Genomic DNA, 19,408 nt, shown 5'->3' with positions numbered 1-19,408 from the left:
TGAGCAGTGCATCCTGATCGGTGTATGCTGACCAGCACACGACGATAGTCTTTCAAACGCGGACCCACGACGGTTGTCAAGCATGACCGTTGAGCCAGGAAAAGAAGAAAAAGAGAGGCAGCAATAGCGGCCCTTGGCCGAATGCCCCCGATATCCAGGTTACATGTGTGCCTTCTTAGCTCCGCCTCGCCGCGCTCTGTGTCCGTTCCGAGGTGATTCGAGTAGCACGAAGGTTGTAGAAGACGCGGTCGATTTGAACGAAACCAAGTAGAACGAAGAGAATCTCCTCCAGGAGGCATCCTGGGTTCGACGCAGCAAACATCAGCCTATGCGTCGCCACCAGGTAATACGCAAGGGTGAGCGCCGCAAACAACCGCTCGGCCCCTTGGTAGCGATGTGGTATTCTGCACTTCTGTCTCAATTCGGCAGAGTGGTGCAACAGGAGCATATGCTTGGATATGCGGTCTGTCAACTCGTGTCTCGACCAGTCCGTTGGGTCCCAGTCCTGGTATTGGAAGCGTCCCTCGCCCTGGCATTCGGTTAGAACCCGTCTCTTGTGCGGCCACGGACAAGGGCATACTGACGTCGATGTGGTAGACTCTGTAATGCCCCTCGCGAATCGGGTTGCGGCGACGCTCCGCCATCTTGTACCAGGCGAATGCGACCTTTTCGAGAAGACATAGGCCCAGAGAGTTGGTGTGCCCGTCTGCTAGGACATGTCGGGGGAGACGCCGTTGGATTTCTTCCGGCGACAGCTTCATGTTGGAGGCTCAAGTAGGCGATGGTAAGCCGGGGTTGGTTGAGGTTGCAGCATGTCTCGCACTTGAGCTTTTGTAGACGAGAGAGACGGGCATTTCGAGTTCAGGACAAAGTCTGTGTTCGCAATCAATGGTGAGATATTCTGCTTACGTAGTTTGGCTGCCATTGAATGCGTGCGAATACACACGCATGAAAGGGGTGTGTTCAACCGGTGTGTGGTGGCTTTAGCCTTGTTGGACGGCATTTCTAAACACGTATGGAGTAGTTCAAATATATTACTTGGGGAAATGCGGGGTTTGCTTCTTGATTTGTTCATGCTTTGAAGCAACACCCAGGTAGACGTCTTGTTCGCACTGCGCTCCGTGACGAACTTCGCCACCGGTCTGAAACGCTTCCAACTATCACATGCAGTTGGAAGTCCTTGGGAACACCACTTGAACATACACTTTTATGCAAGAAGCCATTTTATGCCATTCATTTACTATGCTAACTTACCATGATGCGCTCAACATGACTTTTGCGCAGAGAATGCCCCAGAGCAACCTACGTCGAGAAGTCCCTACTTTCGGACAACTCCTCGCTTTATACAGCCTTGCGCACCGCTCTCTTGCCCACTTCCTACTTAAACTCAAGTATCTTCAGCCTCCGCAAGCAGCATATTCACTTTGACGTCGAATATTTACCGCCAACGCTGTGATATCTCCTCGCTGCGGTGGATGTACTTTACCTGCAGGACAAGTTGTGGCGACGACGAGTGATAGGAATCTTGACTCCTTCACAGTAGACCCCGCGAATATGGGAAATCGGGCGCCGGCTCCGGCCCAAGTCAATCGCCCATCATTCGCAGTTGTGCTTCTGATGCGCTGCATGCCTTTCACGTCGTCGCCGGAGCTGTGACCAGGCTGGCCGTGGTAGCCAGAGCCTGACGAGTACGCGTTTCCCGCCTGGTCAACCGAGACGGTGCCATCAGAGCTACACGCAACATAAGCGGCTCGTTGAATAGTAGGGATCGAGGTAGGACGGAAGCAAATGCGTGGCCTGTTACGTTTGTCGCGGCGAAAAGAGTAGGGTTCAAGCTAGGTGGTCTAATTAGGGTTAGGGTTATATGTTTCTCGGAGCTACCCACAACTTGTAAACTTATTGTTGCTAATCGCTATCTTAGCATGGATCAACCTCGAGTCACAAAAGCGCAGAAATGAAGGTATTTCCGTTGAAGCTATAAGAGTTTGTCTCATCTAGCCATGTGGCAAGTAGTTCCTTGTCAAAGTTGTCCAAAACTACCTGCGTATACTTGACGCTGTTTCCAGAAACATCTCCCTCAAGCTACCCTAGCATCGAACTGTTTGACATAATTCTTCCTAAATTTCATCTAAATACCATTTTACTCCCACAAGAGCAGCACTGATTATTTTGACAAACACATGGATTCCATCAGCAGTCTTCAAAGTCGACCTTATAGCCAGGTGAGATCTCAGGGGTAATTATAGTTCTCGGCACTTCTCTGCAAAAACCGTCATCAGTATCCAACCTGGCAAATCAGATACTACAACCCCAAAAGCAACAGCCAACAAATTCAACCGCAAACTATGTACGCTGACAAACAACTCATCGACTTTCCCCAGTCAACAGCTCCACCACAGGACCGGTATAGTCCGCCTCCAGCCCCAAGCTCATCAACCCCCCAATCTTGCTAGCCAGCGACTTGTTGCCCTCCACAGCAGCGAATATCTTGTCCTTCACATCAAATTCTATCTGGAAATCAAGTAGCCAGCTTTTCAAACGGGCCGATCTATCCAACACGCTGAGTTGTGGCTCAGGACCCAGCGTGATCTGCACATCTACCTTGTGGTTCGAGTCTTGGGCAGGAATTTCTACAACGAGACCTGGCGTGTCAGGCATATCCTCCACGTGAATTTTGCAAGTAGTGACTACACCAGCCACGTGCACTTTCAGCGCGGGCGGAATGCTCATGAGAGAGAGAAATTTGAATTTCCACGTCTTTGTAGATTCGGATACGGTCAGACGTCCCGTGGATTGTTTGTAATCGAGTTTGATTTTGCGGTACTCTATAGAATCGCCATTTTCTCGGCTCGGCTCGGCATCAGCATCGTCGTGTGGATTCTCCAGGATGGTGAAGCCGCCGTCTTTCCCAACAACAATAATTACTTCGAGAGAAGTCGGATTCATACACCCGTTCTGTGGGAACAGATCTGCCTCAAGGGGGATAATTGATCCCTCTGGCGCGAGAACGGGGATCGTCTCGATCGAACGGTACATTAGAATTTCCCGGTCGCCGTCGTAGATTGCCCCCGTGAATATGTCTACATGCCGGTCTGGCGGGACCCAAACGTTCGCGCTGGCAAGGTTGGTGGCTGGATTTCTCGAATGAACAATCGGCGCGACAACCAAGTGCGGCCCGAAGAAATACTCGTTGGGCTTCTCGTATGCTTCACTACGAGCTGGATACTCCCAGTACAACGGTCGAACTAGAGGTTCAGCGCCGCCGAGGAGATTTGTCGTCTGTAGGTAGGGAACCATTCTGTGTCGGAACTGCATAAAGTGTTCCATTGCGTAGCAATGTTCTGCGCGGAAATTCCACGGCTCCTTGGACGTCCACTGGCTGTTGGAAGAGTGTAGCCGGAATATTGGTGAGAACACACCATATTGAACCCATCGAGTGGCCATCTCATCGTCTCGAATACCACCCATGTGGCCGCCGATATCATGACTCCACCATCCGTAGCCAACATTAGAAGCGGTAGCTGTGAATTCGGGCTGGAACCGGAGCGATTCCCATGTTCGAATGGAATCTCCCGAAAAGCCGACCGGATATCGATGGCTACCTGGCCCTGCATATCGAGAGAATATGATGCCCTTTCCTTCGCCATTTTGGTTGACATGGTCCTGGAAATGGAAATAATTCAATAACCAGAGCGGATCGAGGCCGGGAATTCGGGAGATGGGGCCTTGCTGCCAGTCGATCCACCAGAAATCGCAGGCTTCCTTCTCAATACTACGATGGAGAACACTCAGGAAGGCGTCCATGAATTTCGGATCAGTAGGATTGAACAAAATCGGAGCCTTTTTGGATGTATCGTGTCCAATGGCCTTGGCCATGGTCTCGTACAAGTCCTCGTGGTGGTGAATACCGCCGTGAGGATGATCATTCAACGTGATTTTCAAACCACGATCATGGAGGGCTTTTCCAAACCCAGAAGGATCAGGGAAGAGTTCTTTGTTCCAGCTATACCCTGTCCAGCCAGCGTGCGGGATATGATCACCTTTGACTTGATGCCAGTCCATGTCCACAACGGCAACAGACAGAGGGACACGGCGCTTCGCAAACGTATCCATGAGTTGAATATACTCATCTGCCGAATACGGATGATATCTACTCCACCAATTTCCTAATGCCCACCGTGGCAGAGCAGGTTGGCGGCCGGAAATATCATAAAACGCCTTCATAGCACCTTTGTAATCGTGTCCGTAGACAAACATGTATCCATCGATACGATCACCGCTTTTTCTAGGTGCGATAAAACCTTGCCCGTCAAAGAGCATGGTGTTGCTATCGTCAAGCGTGGCAAACCCTGAACGCGATAAAATACCGTCGCCCATGTCACAACGCCCATCGACTTCATCGAGTGTTCTGGCCGTACCGCCCAGGTTATCCTTTGCCGTCTCTCCATAGTGCCAGTCGGCCCCCCAGAGCGTAACTTTACTTGGGAATCCAATGGTGAAGCCGCTTCGACTGAACCGTCTCTTGTCATATGTGATGTGAAAGTTGTGAGCAACCACCTCGACGTGCTTCTCGGTGTCGTTGACGGTGAACTCTGGCGGGGTAAAGTTGCGGTTGATAGCAAAAGCCGAGGCACGGTCTTCAAAGACGCCATCTTCCGCCCATTCATATCGTAAAACTGTTTCGCCAAGGAGTGTGAAGCGGTATGTAGGGCCCGATATCACCGCCGCCGGATTTGCAAGGGGGTCGCAAGGAAATGCATATTTATCCATGGAGGTCGCAATTGGTGGTTGCAAGAAACTGGGAAGGTTACCGCCGCCAGCTTCGAGGCTTTAAAAAAAAAAGACTGGTATGATGACAAGAGGATTGCCGAAAATTAGCTGCTGTTTCAAATCGAATCCGTCGTTTTCTGTTGCAAAGGAGGAATGTAATGTGTATGCTCCATGTGGCATGCTGAGCTTTCATGAACAACCAGCCTCCTTGGAGCTTCGCACTTGAAGTGGCGCTTGGAGTCAAGTAGCACCAGGAGCTATTGTGGGGGTCCTCGACCCCTCAAGTTGGCACCTAGGAGAATCCGGGAGATTCTGGGAACAAGAGCCGTCGTCAGCCTGTTAAGATTTGTTGAACTTGGTTGGGCGGTTGGATGCTGCCGGTGGCTGTAGATCTCCACTTTGCCAATGATGATGTGCAGGCACAATGGCCATGGTTGGCTTTCATGTGCCTTTGTGTGCCTTCGGGTACCTTGATGTGGCTTCGTGTGGCCATTTCGGGAGCCATCCTATGTGGTCCAGTCCATCCAGCCTTCGACCAGCCAAGCCAGATGGCCCTGGAACCACGGTTCCTCCAAAGTGAGGTTGTCCAGTGCCGTCTCATCACAAATGGTGGTTGAACCATCCGCTACTGAATTGGGACAATCTTCAAGGTATCTGCCTCTGTTTCCAAGTGGCTATCCGCTTCGCGAACTGCATTCCCGCCTTGCCCTGCAGCCTCATTACCCGGGAACCGCATGCTTAGATATGGCCATGGCCGCTTTGCCAGTTCCGAGTTAGACATGCGAATTTGCAAGTTATCGAGAAACCTCGACTTGAGGCCCCCAATATCCAATAGGACGTTTTTTAATCCGTGTAGAATATCGCCTATTCCTGCACACATACCACCTTCTTTGGTTGAGCCAGGTGAACAAGCCAGAATATCTAGCAACGCATCGGCCATTCTGAATACTTTGAGCTCCTAGGTCCACCAAGTAAGTAGTCGAATCACATCAAAAGAGAATTTTGAATCACCCACCATTCCATAACCGTGTGCAAAAATTGAATCTGCCGACACGGACAGGAAAAGGGAGAGGAGCTCTCGGGCGATCATTACTGGGAGGAGCAATGAAAACGCTTGATTTGATGAGTTGCGCGACATTTTGTAGTGTCTCATGGTATACTCCCATATGAGAAGCCTGATCCACTGCCGTGTTACAAACAAGTCTACCTGCTGTACCTCGGTGAAGGACGAATTGAGTACAAGGGCACAGAGGTCCGACTGAGCAATGGCCACTTTGTCGGGATCCAGAACCGGTCTATGAGACGATGAGGTTTCCATGATATTGCTTTTTAGGTGCGAAAAGAGATGGGTGAGAGATGAAAAAGCCTGCGTAATGAAACCGAATTCGCTATCTGTCTCTTCACATGGTGGCCTTTCGTCAATGGGCACCAGCAAGGCCGGAAAGCAGTTTTGAGCGCAAAACGTCCTACCCTGTATAAGTGTGTATCCTTGATCGCGCAAGGTCAGGAAACTTACCTTTCCGATATGAATAATATCCAGAATATCCGCAGCTTTAGCGACCTCTCTTTTTGTTCTAGTGATTCATACGTCTCTTGCCGATCAAGCCCCAACCAATGCACCGATAATATTGACTCCCTTAGATACACGGCCGCGGTTCTGATCTTTGATGCATTTGCAAAGTATACATGTAGGAAGAATGGTGTCAGTATCGATGATAGCTTTTGGCACTCCCGATAGTCGTATTGCTCCCTAATAGTTTGAGCGTCCCTGGCGAATTGGTAGGATGAAATGGTCGCCTCGCATAATTCTGTATGTTCTGGCAGACGAAGTTGAGCGATAGATGCAGCACACACAGATGCTGCCAAGGCGTATGACTCAAGATCATTAACGTCGAGGATGAGCTTTGCGATCAAGTCATCGACATCCACGACTGGCCAAACAGGATACAACCGATCACGAAAAATCTTCAAGTACTTGCAGTACGCATCAATGGGCAGCCGCCTCGGGCATGTCGGCGCCATGAAATCAAGACTTGAAGCGGCCTCGTTGCTGGATGCTGATCCGGGGCTTGAGCCAGAGCCAGTCAAGGGCCTGGGGGTAACAGAATTTCGCGTCAAGCGGCCGACACCTAGTGCCCACAGTCAGTGACAAAACCTCCTAGAGGGACACAAGTCGAGATGATGCCAAATTATAGCCTCTAACCTTCATTTATCTTGTGGCATGTCGCTGAGCGTGGGCCTTTGGGGCCTCGTTTGCCTCTGGTACGGAGAGAGGTGCAGTCTAGACCCCGAATCAGACACTCACGACAGGGTCGCTCAGCATCACACTTCACTCTGCGGAATGAGCATGCATCACAGGAGCTCGAAATTCTCTTTTTCATTGTACAATGTCGCCAGATCGCGGGCAAGTGCGTGTAGACATGGTCGCCAGGAGAATAGAACGAGGCACGGGCTTACATTATGAAAAAAAAGACTCCATATTTCTGTAGCAGTTGAAGCACAGTGGAGCCACCACCAGCAGCTTCTGGGTCGTACAGAGTGCCGAGGAGAAGACTGCACCAGACATCAATCAATTGATGTGCTGATCGAGTTGATTGAACAAGCCGAGGGCTATGCTTGGCCAGATACTTCCAGAACCCACGTTGGTTTTGCTGGCAGAGCTTTCTGACCTCTGGAACCTGCCGGTTTTGGCCACGGGTCCATGTTTCGACCCATCCTGCCAGGCCATGGCACAGCATGCAGTCGTATTAGTGCGTTCGTCAGTAGGACTCGGTACGGCGTAAAAATCGCGACAGACCGAGTACTCCGTAGTACTGCCGTATTTTTGCATACTGTTGTGCCACAATGATAACCTTGTAATAACAGGTAGGATGATAGGATGACTTGCAGTCACATCGTACAGAATGCCCATTTTGCCTGTATATTCCTAGGCGTGTCTGTGTATTAGCGATGGACAATTGATCCTGCTGGAGTCTACAAGGGAAGCACCTGTTGCTAGAGTTGACTCAACTGACAGTCGAGACTCGACCTCATGCATGGATTTGGTGCCACATAGCTGCCCCGCCTGCTTTATTTGATCGACGGCGTGCCTGGCGTTTCCGCTCTTCAACTGAATTGAAAGGCTGCGTGTGGCTCGATGCAAGGGCCTGGAGGCCCCAATAATGAACTTCACAATCTCTGTGTCGTGACAATGACGCAGCCAGAAGTGGTCGCTCCTGCCTCCTTGAGGCATGCAGCAGTTTAGTACGACACACGTGACGGGCCAAGATGGAAAATTTCCTCTGCTAATTTGGCGAACTGGCGAATTTCTTGCAAATTATGTTCAAACAGGCTTTTGATCCCGTTGAAAGATTATTTAGCGAAATAGTAACATCTAGCTGCATTGCCCGTTCGCCTCTCCTGTTCGGAGCAAAATCACAGGCAAGCAAACTTGACCCCTCCGAAGCTCCAACACACCACACCCTAGCCGGGTCCCCTGTTCTTTTTTCCTGGGTCCCTTCTACACGGGTCGTCAACGGGAACCATAACGGCTCATGAATGCTAAAGGAGCCAATCAATCAGCTCATTATCTACCCACAAAACATTACTCCGTATTAGAGCTGCATCAATCCTGAATTGTAGCCCATAGACTGGGTTAGCTGGCTTAAGCCTCGGTCTGTGGCACCTGGATTTGCTGAGCTCTGGGACCCTGTGCGGCCGAGGAACAAGCACACAGTGATTTTCTCCTCGCTTCCTCCCTTTGCTCCAAGTTTGCTCCAACACACCTTCGTGCGACTGCGATTCTGCTGAAAGTTCCAATTGGCTTTTGGGGGACGGAGATTTCGCGAAAATGTCGAAAGCAACAAGCCTCAACGGCAGTGAGAGCGAGTTCGAGTTCATCGAGACGCCCAAGGCCACTCCTCCCTCATTCGAGAGGGAAGAGAATTGCGGTGTCCGCACTACCAAGGTAAGCTTTAGCGTCAAATTGGTGCAGCTCAACCCCACGATGCCTCCAAATGCCGCTCCAGATCCTCGGTGTGATCAATGGGCTACTGTTCATGTATCTGGCCATGGGCCATGATCTGATCTATGACAACAGCTGCTGCAGCCTGTCGGGATTCATCTCACTATTTGAGCTGCCCTCCTTGCACGCCTTCCAGCCTCGACTAATCTTTTTTGGTTGCAGTACCCTTCCATCAAGAATGCACCTCTTCCCGCCGATGGCCCAGGCTCCGACTCGTTCAGCAACACTGTTCTCATTTCCCTTCTACTCGGAATACCATACTATTTGAAATGGAAGGTTGGCGGCGGGCTCAAGACTTTCGTATTTTTCGCTCTGCTCGTCGATCTTCCTCTTCTGGCCGCGTGGTGGCTCGTCATTTCTACGATTAGCCCTCGCCGCAATGAGAAGGCGAAGCTTCCCGGCCGTCCGGTTGAATTCTATCTCGACTTTAAAAAGGAAGCTGATCGTGCCAAGTACCGTGGTTTGAACAAGATCCCAATGGAGACTTTCCATGAAATGTACTTTGATGGGGATGTTGATTTCAAGGGCGACTGCCTCGAGATCATGGAGTACCGTCATGACTGGGCCAGCTTCCGATTCACCATTGGTCTGATCAAGTTTTTCTTGCTTGGCATGATTCCTGAGCTGATCATGCACACTCGTTCTCAAGGTAAGACCGAGTTGGCTAAGTCCATTTGCGTCGATACCCATATGCTAACTTGCATGTAGATGAGGAGCAGGTTCGCGACCACTACGACCGTGGTGATGACTTCTACGGCTGGTTCCTCGGCCCTCGCATGATCTATACGTCTGGTATCATTTCAGACATTGAGAAGGAAGAGACCCTAGAAGAGCTTCAAGACAATAAGCTCGCCATTGTGTGCGAGAAAATTGGCCTCCAGTCTGGTGAGAGGATGTTGGATATTGGTTGTGGTTGGGGTACCCTCGCGCGATTTGCCAGCGAAAACTATGGTGCCCAAGTTACTGGTGTAACTCTTGGCCGCAACCAGACTGCCTGGGGCAACAGTGCCATGCGCAAGGTTGGCATTACAGAGGCTCAGAGCAAGATTCTGTGCATGGATTATCGGGATATTCCCGTACCTGAAGGAGGCTACAACAAGATTACTTGTCTTGAGATGGCTGAACATGTTGGTGTTCGCCACTTTTCCAGCTTTTTGAACCAGGTTTACGACATGCTCGACGACGATGGTGTATTCTTCCTTCAGATTGCCGGTCTCCGGAAGCCCTGGCAGTATGAGGATCTCATCTGGGGCCTGTTTATGAACAAGTACGTCTTTCCTGGTGCCGATGCGTCGACTCCCCTGGGCTGGGTTGTTGATAAGCTTGAGGGCGCTGGCTTCGAGATCAAGGGTATTGATACCATCGGCGTTCACTACTCTGCTACTCTCTGGAGATGGTACCGCAACTGGATGGCCAACCGCGAGAAGGTGGAGGCCAAGTACGGCAAGCGATGGTTCCGTGTAAGTCTTGACGCACCGTCAAACAAATGTGAGCTTGAAACTGACCTGAGAGTGAATAGATTTGGGAGTACTTCCTTGCCTACTCTACCATCGCTTCACGACAGGGTACTGCCACCTGCTTCCAGATTACTCTTGTCAAGAATATCAACTCTACTCACCGAGTTGAGGGAATCAACTCGCAATTCGCCTTGTCTGGCGGCCTCAAAAACTTCAAGGGCGACCTCAAGGCCTGGGCTGCCAAGAATAATGTCGCCTCATCCACCGACTTCCACTCCTAAAAGTGCATTGGGGGCTCTGCTGCAGCTCTTATGCCGTGATGTTTGCTGAGAGTCTGGATTTATTTCAGGTGAGACGGTCTTGCTGATATTTATGTTTGAATCCTGCGTGAACGTCAAAAAATGGCGTCTGGACGCTATTTTGGTATCGAGAGTGCGGTGTTTGCAGTAAACAAGTTTTTAATATGTGTCGGGCTTGGGAACTTCAACTGGACTTGTTTCGGTGGCCGGGGCAATTCCTAAGTCGTAGAGACTAGATAAAAGAAAATAAAAACGCCACAGACATGGTCCGCAGTCGGCAGAGTATTTAAATTCAGCCACTCTGTGCTATGCTGCCCAAGTCATGGCACAATGGTGATATTTTGGCACATAGTTTGATGATGTTTGTCGTGCGGTGATGCCATAGTCTCTTTAACGCATTCTGTGTGGTAGCCTTGCTGTTCAACCCAGGCACATTGCAAACAAAGTCTCCTTACGAATCATCTAATCGCTGTCACCGAGCACATTCTTATATCGACCCCAGCTACCTTCCCTGTGGGGATCTGGGGTCGCTGGTAGTCCGGCCTGTCGGGATTGATTCCAGCTGGCACCGTGGGGCTCCGGACAACTCGACACAATCGGCCGAGTAAACACCCGCACATCACACACAGGTCATCGCGCGTCTTCAACATATACTCGATCATCTCACCAACCAACACCAAACTCACAAAAAAAGCACGACCCGCCAAAATGAAACGCCTACCAAAACACCCTTCAATACCGCCACCCACCATGCGCCGTGTGCTCCCCCAAAAGCGGCCCTTCTCACCCTCCCAGCCCTCGCCAACCTCATCCTCCCGCATCACCAACGACCTGCAAAGCCGTCCGCCCAAACTCATCCCCGACTACCTCAATCCCATGCCCTCGCACCTCCTCAGCACAACTCTATCCGACCTTCTGCACGCCCCAACCCCCTCGTCACCCGCGATACAATCGCCCCCAGAGGTCCTCCCCCAAGGCCACCACCTGGTCTACTTCCCTATCCAAACCGCGCCCTCAAAACTGGCCCCCGACGGCGCAGACCTCGACCACTCCCCTGGGCCAGAGTTCCCGCGCCGAATGTGGGCCGGCGGCGAGGTGAATTTCCACAAAGGATGGAGGGAGAGCCTCCTCATGGACGGGCGGCCCTGGCGCTGCAAAGAGGAGATAGGTGACGTGAGGGTCAAGGGAGACAAGGGGCAGGAGAAGGTATTTGTAGATGTGTGGAGGAGGTACGGCGCCAAGCAGGAGTGGGACATTGAAGAGCGGCGGACGCTGGTGTTTATGAGGAATACCGAGGGGCAGCTGGCTTCCGCTCCTCGGCGAGCCACGACATGTGAGTCTGCGTCCCCATGGGTCATTATGTGTCCTCAGTGAACATATTATTAATGGTGTTTTTTTTAGTTCCCCATGCGGCAAGTTGGTCGGCGAAGCTTGTTCCAACGCCAACGCACTTGTTCCACTTCTCGGCGCTGACGTTCAACGCGCACTCGATTCACATTGATCCTTTGTATGCGCGGTCTACGGATGGCCATAGGGATTTACTTGTGCATGGGCCGCTGACGCTGGCGCTCATGCTGAGCGTGCTTGGGGGCGGCGTGCAGCGGATATCGTATAGGAATCACGCGCCGCTCTATGTTAACGAGGAGATGACGGTTTGCGTGCGGAAGCCGGATAATGGGGGCGGCTGGGATGTCTGGGTTGAAGGGCCAGAGGGGGGGTTAGCTGTTCGGGGGAAGGCGGTGATGGACACGTAGATCGTAGATGTTGTATTACTCGGGGTTGTTTACGCATTCAGCGAAACATGTAGATCTATTCAAGACAAATTGCCACTGTCCCATGCCTTTATGATACAAACGCCATCCCCCGGGATATAACGCGACAAAAAGGGGAAATGCCTAGTCTGCCCAGCCGAATACTTCACCGATAGAGAGTGTATTGCTCCTCAGCCCAGTCAGCGTCACCAACAGGACGATCAAATCGAGCACCACCAGTAAGACCGCCGCCATCATGTACCGCGGGCAAAATACCCGATACAGCATTAGGTGTCTCCGCAACCAGCCCGCCCAACTCATCGTCGTCAATGCCTCCACGGCATAGTAGGCAACAAATACACCAAGGCTGCGGGTGACTGTCTCCAATACGCCCTTCTGCTTCGGGCCGACCTTCCACAGCGCAAGGAGGGGGACACACACGGCGGCGAGGATCTGGCCAGCGAATGTATTGAGGGTGACGACGATGGGAGTCCACGGGTAGCGGATGGTGAAGAGGGGAATGAAGGCACTGTCCCACTGGATGCTGGACAGGACGGCCTGGTGGCCGGTTTTGAAGTAGTAGAAATTTCCGAGGATGGCGAGCATAACAGGGCCAATGGTTTCGTTTCTGAGGCTATTGAGGTCGACGATTTCAGCGAGCGATAGGATCTGCCACATCATCAGGGCGAGGGCCCCGGAGCCCATGGGCTTGGTTAGAAGGAGACAAGCGGCAAGTATGTTGATGGGCAGGAGAAGATAGCGGGAGCCCGAAGCGTTGCTGTACCCGAGGATGGCGACTCGTGCTTGGCCTGTTCTCGAAGCCGTCGAGACGATGGAAACGCTGGGCGGCGCCCAAATGAACGCTGTTGTGCCCGCAACCAAGGCGAGTGCAAGAATGGTCTGGGCCAAGTAAACGCCGATGTTTTTGAGCGTTCCTTCGGATAGCTTGCCAGCGAGCCACCGGCTGTTGTTGGTGGCGTCAATGGTCCAGTAAATGGCGGACATGAACAACCCGACACGGAACACGTATCCAATCCAAGTGGGAGCCAGGCCTTCGTATGATCTAGTAGGTGTAAGGAAAGATTTAATGATTGAAGGGAGAGCAATGAAAACAGTGAAAGGAACGATCAGCTGCCAGGGTGATACTGTCGAAGTGCCTGTGGCGTAGTATGTCGACACGCAGAAGGGCATTTGCTCCTCGCGGCAGAGCTTGGAATAGGACGCAAGGCGGCCGAGGATAATAAATACAACCGAATGGTAGATAGCCATTGTGCGGTCTACCTTGGACTCGAGGCGGAACGCAGAAATCGCCGATGCGAGACCAAAAGTCGCGACAAAGAAGAGAAGAATCTGGTCCTCCCAGATGGTATACGAGTTGGATGCGAAACCAATGGAATGGCTGAGAGCAAATACCACAGAGAGCCAACCCCAAAATGTCCTGGGGAGGAGGTTCATGATTGTCTTCCCGCTCTCATGGAGCGAGGAGCCAACTGCGGTCATCATGAGAACCACAACGAGAGTGGCTAGTCGGTCCATCGGTTGCTGTCTATAAAGACCGGCGGCAATCAAGGTGCCGATAATAAAGAGAAAGCGGGTATCCCATAGGCCACGAAGCATATTCTTATGATAGAATTGATCAACGTGAAGTTCGGCTTCGCCCTTGAAGTCCAGTACCTCCAATTTCTTCTCCGCGTAGTCTAGTTCGACGTCATTCATGACGACGAATTCGTCTTCCTCAGTTCTCGAGGAGTAGAGTACAAGCAGCACAACGCCGATCGCCGCGACAATGACACCGAATATCATGCGAGGAACATCGAACCGCGCCCAGAGATCTTTGCATACGCTGAGAGTCTCCTCCTGGAACCTGATGAAGGCTTTGTAAGCATCTTGGTGAGAGTCGCTCCGCACCGAGATGGCTTCTGTCCACAGGCCAGCGGGAGAACTGGCATCTGTGCTGTGCGACATTCCACGAGCCTCGAAATACGACTTTTGGTATCTCTCTATCCCAGCAGATGCCATGCGAGACACGGCTGCGAGATTTGCCCAGTCATTGCCCTTGGGACCAGCAAAAGCTTCTTCGATGGGGCGACCTAGATTATTGTATGGTATGGGGATGCCCAACAGGAGCGAAAGCGTCGGCACCAAATCGATTTGATTGACGGGCCTGATCTTAGCCGTGGCAGGCGGTATTGCATGTTGCGGTAATGTTCGTCCAAAAACTGGTGTTTTTGAGTACATCCACAGCGCAGCCTCCACTTCATCGTCGCTTTCACCACCATGGTCGCCTTTGGCATCCATTCCATGATCGCCCATGACCACCAACAGTGTATTGTCGTCAATGGTAGCGGCAAGGTCGCGAATAAATCTATCCATCTGCTTCAACTTGTCATTCATTTGCTTGTGGTTTGGACCAAACCGGTGACCAGCGTGGTCAACACCCAAGCAATGTCCGATGAGCAAGTCCCACTGACCCTTTTTGCCGGGCTCCATTAACGGGAAGATGTTGCTAATCACCCCATTGTCGACGGTATGCAGATCCGGGACGTTGAAGCTAGGGTAGGCCTTGCTGATATTTGGCTCAAAGTACCCTGGGAACAGATCCCACCAAGTATCATCTCCCAGATGCGCAATTTTCTTACCAGCAGTCTTAAGTTGCATAAGAATATTGTCCTCATCGATCGCTGACCCTGCAAAATTGCTACCTGCGTCAATGAATGTAGGTAGGGTGCCGGTCGTCAGTCCCTTTAATCGCTGCAGCGTCGTGGTCGGGGGATCGGCAATGAAGGGTCGCAGGAATGCATTACGAGGTGACTTGAGGGCCGTTTCGTATAGAAATGGGAACGCGTTATGAAATTCCTGCTGCTTGGCAGGATCCTCTGGGACCGTGAAGTCGTACCGCAGGGCATCGATGATAACCACTACGGCGCGATCGAAAGTCTTGGGATGCCAACAGCCCTTGCCAATATCCAGGGGCGCTAATTTGCTCTCAATGGGCGGGATTGTGCAATTGGACTTGTCCTCCAGCACCAGTCGAGTCAACAGAAAGCCGCTTGTGAACAACCAAATGCCGACAGTATGGATCACGAGCAACCACGTCCAAAAGGCGACGGTCCACCACCACCTTTTTTCGTACGACCTTTGCCGCGCCTCATTCAGCCTCTCGCGCTGTCGTTCTAGGGCTTGCGCAGCTTCTCGCTGGCTCGGTTGGCCAAGCGCCTCGGCCTCGGCATCGTTGGCTGCTTGTATGCGCTTCGCTCTGGCCCATTGTTCCGCAATTGCTTTGTAGTCGGCTTGGAGGGGTTGCGACGATGACGGCGATGGTGCAGACGGCTGTGGCGTGGCCCTTGCCTTGGACTTGGGACTCCGTTGCGGCATCTTGGTCTATTGGCTTCCGCGCGTCAATCCCATGGCCATTGGCGGCCCTGAAGCTCTGACAGACGTAAAAAGGAAAGGAGAAGTTGGCGAGGACCGAAGACAGCTGCTCTCCAGGGACACAGAGTTTGTCTGTGGAGCTTGAAGGGTAATAAATAACCTACAAGAACCAGTGGCGCCGGCTAGTATATCCAGTCCAGGGAGTTGGGTGGAGCGTGGTTAACCAACCCATTAGCGACTTGACGCTGACGCTTCGTGTCCGACACATTTGACGAGGATTTTCTCACTACGAAGATTAAACCGGAGATCCACAGCCTGACCAGTCAGAGCCGGTCGACGTCACAGACTCACAGCTAAGGGCATGCTGCATGCTGGTTGCACCTTCCTGGCTAACGTCAACGAGCATTGGGAGAAACAGGTTTTGTCTTCGGATCTGGTTCTAGTTCATTCATAACATGCCATCGCATTATTTAGTCTCAAATTACATGCCATTCCGTCGCAGGTAAATCCCAACTTCCCCTGCAATTGCCTCAAACAGACGCCAGCAACACCGTCGCGGCATCGCACTCGTCCAAGTCTAACAAATATATACTCTGCAGCTGGTTAAATACAGGAATATGAGCAATAGGCATCATTCAGCCCCTCCCCCCAAAAACGCCCACCATATATACACATTTGCGCTAATTGGCAGCCACATTCGCAAAAGAAACCCAGACCTCGTTCAAAAGCTCAACCAAATCAAACCAATCGATGCATCATGATCCCCAAAACACGGCGTATGAATTATTCATCATGACGAATGAATCCAGTCCATTTTTAATCAAACATATCCAGTTCCGATGGTCGGGCACTGGCACTGCCAGCTCCTCGCCGCTCAAGTCGACGTCGGCGCCTTCTATCTTCTGCAGCCGCCGAGTCGCTACCTTTTCCAGGGCCACTTGGTGAGGGAGTCATTTGGCTCCATGTGGCATGGCTACCCGGGCTTCCCAAGCTGGACATTGTTTCGTGAGCCATTGGAGAAGATCCCGATGGCCCTGGCTGCGGTTGCCCGGAGTAGTATGCTGAGTCCTTGTTCTTCCTTGATCCCTTGGCAAAGGCAGGGTTGGGGGGAGACAACGGAGCGAGCTGGTCTTCCTGCGCCTCCGCCCTTCGTTCAGCAGATCGCTCTGCTCTTCTCTGGCTCGAGTCTCGTCTGTATCCACGGCCATAACTAGGCGATTCCAAGCCTGAGATGCTGCTATCTGAACCTGCTCGGCTTCTCTGCCCTCCGGCAGCTCTTTGTTCTTCTTCAGTCAACCGACGCAAAGTAACATTTCTATCTCTATCATCGTGCATCTTTACCTTGACGCTGACAGGCTGGCTAGAGGGTGATCCGTATCGATCTCTCTCCGAGGCAGCAAGGCCGCCTGCTCTAGCTGCAGCCGCCGCCGCCGCTCGCTCTCCAGCCCGCCTCCGCCGCTCAGATGGCCGTCTCTGGGGGCGGCTATCGATCGACGACAGTTGCGACTGTGACTCGGCTTCTGAATGTAAAATGCCCCGAGGATCTGGTGGCATGGGCGGCATGGAAACAGATCCACTTCTGGCTCGTGATCGTGACCGTGATCTGGAATGGCCGCCATGTCCCGGGACCGGAACGATTGGAGGGGCGGTTCCAGTTTGTGTTGAAGTAGGACCAGCAGTATATGAGCTCCCTATTGGTCGTGTATCGACAGACGACTCCGTCAGATCTGTCATGTCTGATAAGGCTGACGCTCCGGGATGTCCAGTGCCTCGCCTAACTGGAGGCGGTCGTCGAGAGTTCCGTCGAGAAGGAGACGGGTATCCATCCCCAGTAAACCGAGAGCCAGAAACCCCAGACCTCATATCCTCCTCGTCCCGATATCTGTCTTCTTCCTTCCTGGCTCGTCTATCGGCAAGCTTCTTAGCAAACCAACCCATTCCCAGGCCGCCAAGGATACCTTTCGCCAAGCCGCCTCCGTGCCGGTCATCCCGTGGTCGTCGTGATGGGCTCACATATGACGAGTAGTCGGAGTCTTCGTAATCATCACGGCCGCGGGAATGAAGTGGTTGAGGAGTCACCGGCCGTCCTGGGCCACCTCTGCCCGGAGGGTTTGCTGAAGGGGGCAATAGCGATGTCTGCGTTTCATCTGGTCGGCGCGGATAGTCCGTATAGTCACTACTGAATTCGCTCAGGGTGGTGGTGTCTCCTCGTCCAGACCTATGCCGCCGAGGCGTTTCGGTTGAAACAGCAGAGTATTCCTCGTCTCGTCTATCATTTCGTCGACTCATCATGCCAGAAACCAGCTTTCCGGCACCAATAGCACCAGCTGTGGTAGCCAACACTTTCATGAACCCGCCGCCACTCCTCCTGGGCGGTTCGGAGTACTTTTCGCTGATATAACTTTCTGAGCCCCGTCGCGAAGGAAGGACTTCGGGGCCACGGCTGCTAATGAAGGAACGTGATCTGCTGGGACTGAGGTCGCGCTCCTTGTTCTTATTTCGCCCACGCAGCAAGGTCCAAATACCCGCACCAGCTGCAAGAGGACCGAGCCACTTCATCCAATTGCTCCGTTCATGTCTTGGCTCTTGCGAGAAGTATTCAGACTCGGTCACCCGCGTGTGGCCCGCTTCAGATCGAGCCCCGCCGTGGTACATTTCGCGACGACCCTCGGCTCTATAGCTCAAGATGAAGTACACCAAAAACAGGAAACTCATCCAGAGAGCGTAGAGAATAAATAAGTACTTGGGTGATCCATATAGTGTAAGGCCCAGGGGAACCTGGACGATGCCCAGAAGAGAAATCGCTCTGCCAGACCACTGATGGATAGTAATGCGAAGCGATCTGATTTTAGTGATGTGGCGGACCAGTCGTCCTCCGACAAGCTGCAGAATGAATAAGACGAAAATAGCAACGCCAATCCCATGGTGGGGGTTTGTCAAATTTCGCTCTGGGCCGACAGCGAAGAAGCCCAAGATAAAAACAGCTAGAAGCATCAGTCCAGAGAAGACCTGGAGCTGGGCATGGTATACGACTGCGAAACCCGGCTCTCGCGAGTAGAACCTGGCTAGCATGACCGAGACGGGGACAAAGAGGAGAAATATGAGAGCTCCAATAATGCCGTGGGCTAAGACGATTCGATGATACTGGGGAAGAGTAGCGAAACGGTTACCCATGCCTGCAGGAGTAAGTCAGTTACACGGCAATGAAGAAGCAAATGAAGCCGGTCGGGGCATCCTACCATTGTACCGCATCGTATCGAAATTGACGCCCTGGAGATTAGGAAGTAGAAAGGTATTCTTTGAAAACTCCCATGTTCCATCTCCAACAGTCATGGTGCCCGATCCATAGCTCGCGGAGCCAGGCGCAGAGAACTGGTCTCCTTGAGGCGCCATAACGGCTGCGGCGGCGGCAACGCGAGCCGCAATTATTTACTCAGCAAAACTGTCTTCTTTGCTGGTGATGTCGGAACAGGACGTTTTCTGCCATCCGCTTGGGGGGGCAACAAAGTCGACGGGTCGAAACAGCGTCAAAGGAATGCGGCAACGCCCGAGCCCGGGGTGGTGGTCGATTATCTGGTATGCGGCAGGATATAAGTCGGGCACCGCTTGTTTTGAGCGGACCCTGGGAACGGGCTCGAAAAACGTTTAGGCAGAGGTGAAAATGGATACTGGAAGTTGATGTTGGGTTGGAGTGTATGGATGGGAACACGAAAGATTCACAAGGCATGCAGGAGAAAAAGAGAAACATACATGCGA

At 52.2% G+C, this 19,408-nt stretch overlaps 7 protein-coding genes across 7 annotated transcripts; 2 read left to right on the top strand and 5 right to left on the bottom strand.

The window, feature by feature from the left end:
- Window positions 1–175: 175 nt before the first annotated feature.
- MAA_03399 (uncharacterized protein) lies at window positions 176–761 on the bottom strand (the record flags this gene model as incomplete). Its single annotated transcript, XM_007821397.1, has 2 exons — window positions 176–529; window positions 585–761. 2 exons carry the CDS (start codon window positions 759–761, stop codon window positions 176–178), a joined length of 531 nt encoding a protein of 176 aa, XP_007819588.1.
- Window positions 762–2,364: 1,603 nt separating this feature from the next.
- MAA_03400 (glycoside hydrolase) lies at window positions 2,365–4,770 on the bottom strand (the record flags this gene model as incomplete). The annotated part of the gene is made up of 1 exon (XM_007821398.1): window positions 2,365–4,770. One exon carries the CDS (start codon window positions 4,768–4,770, stop codon window positions 2,365–2,367), a length of 2,406 nt encoding a protein of 801 aa, XP_007819589.1.
- A 625-nt stretch (window positions 4,771–5,395) lies between these two features.
- On the bottom strand, window positions 5,396–6,792 carry MAA_03401 (AflYd/sugR/sugar regulator; the record flags this gene model as incomplete). The annotated part of the gene is made up of 3 exons (XM_007821399.2): window positions 5,396–5,728; window positions 5,786–6,236; window positions 6,287–6,792. The coding sequence occupies 3 exons, from the start codon at window positions 6,790–6,792 to the stop codon at window positions 5,396–5,398; spliced, it is 1,290 nt and encodes a 429-aa protein (XP_007819590.2).
- A 1,807-nt stretch (window positions 6,793–8,599) lies between these two features.
- Window positions 8,600–10,511, top strand: MAA_03402 (cyclopropane-fatty-acyl-phospholipid synthase; the record flags this gene model as incomplete). Its single annotated transcript, XM_007821400.1, has 4 exons — window positions 8,600–8,716; window positions 8,936–9,422; window positions 9,482–10,233; window positions 10,293–10,511. 4 exons carry the CDS (start codon window positions 8,600–8,602, stop codon window positions 10,509–10,511), a joined length of 1,575 nt encoding a protein of 524 aa, XP_007819591.1.
- A 768-nt stretch (window positions 10,512–11,279) lies between these two features.
- Window positions 11,280–12,030, top strand: MAA_03403 (hydroxyacyl-thioester dehydratase-like protein; the record flags this gene model as incomplete). The annotated part of the gene is made up of 3 exons (XM_007821401.2): window positions 11,280–11,758; window positions 11,791–11,862; window positions 11,931–12,030. The coding sequence occupies 3 exons, from the start codon at window positions 11,280–11,282 to the stop codon at window positions 12,028–12,030; spliced, it is 651 nt and encodes a 216-aa protein (XP_007819592.2).
- A 394-nt stretch (window positions 12,031–12,424) lies between these two features.
- Window positions 12,425–15,655, bottom strand: MAA_03404 (Alkaline phosphatase-like, alpha/beta/alpha; the record flags this gene model as incomplete). The annotated part of the gene is made up of 1 exon (XM_007821402.1): window positions 12,425–15,655. The coding sequence occupies one exon, from the start codon at window positions 15,653–15,655 to the stop codon at window positions 12,425–12,427; it is 3,231 nt and encodes a 1,076-aa protein (XP_007819593.1).
- Window positions 15,656–16,468: 813 nt separating this feature from the next.
- MAA_03405 (Cytochrome b561/ferric reductase transmembrane) lies at window positions 16,469–19,045 on the bottom strand (the record flags this gene model as incomplete). Its single annotated transcript, XM_007821403.1, has 2 exons — window positions 16,469–18,828; window positions 18,892–19,045. The coding sequence occupies 2 exons, from the start codon at window positions 19,043–19,045 to the stop codon at window positions 16,469–16,471; spliced, it is 2,514 nt and encodes an 837-aa protein (XP_007819594.1).
- Window positions 19,046–19,408: the final 363 nt, after the last annotated feature.

The sequence above is a fragment of the Metarhizium robertsii genome (genome assembly GCF_000187425.2).
Source record: "Metarhizium robertsii ARSEF 23 chromosome Unknown MAA_Scf_3, whole genome shotgun sequence".
Classification (NCBI taxonomy): domain Eukaryota; kingdom Fungi; phylum Ascomycota; class Sordariomycetes; order Hypocreales; family Clavicipitaceae; genus Metarhizium; species Metarhizium robertsii.
This window is presented reverse-complemented; position numbering and strand designations above follow the sequence as displayed.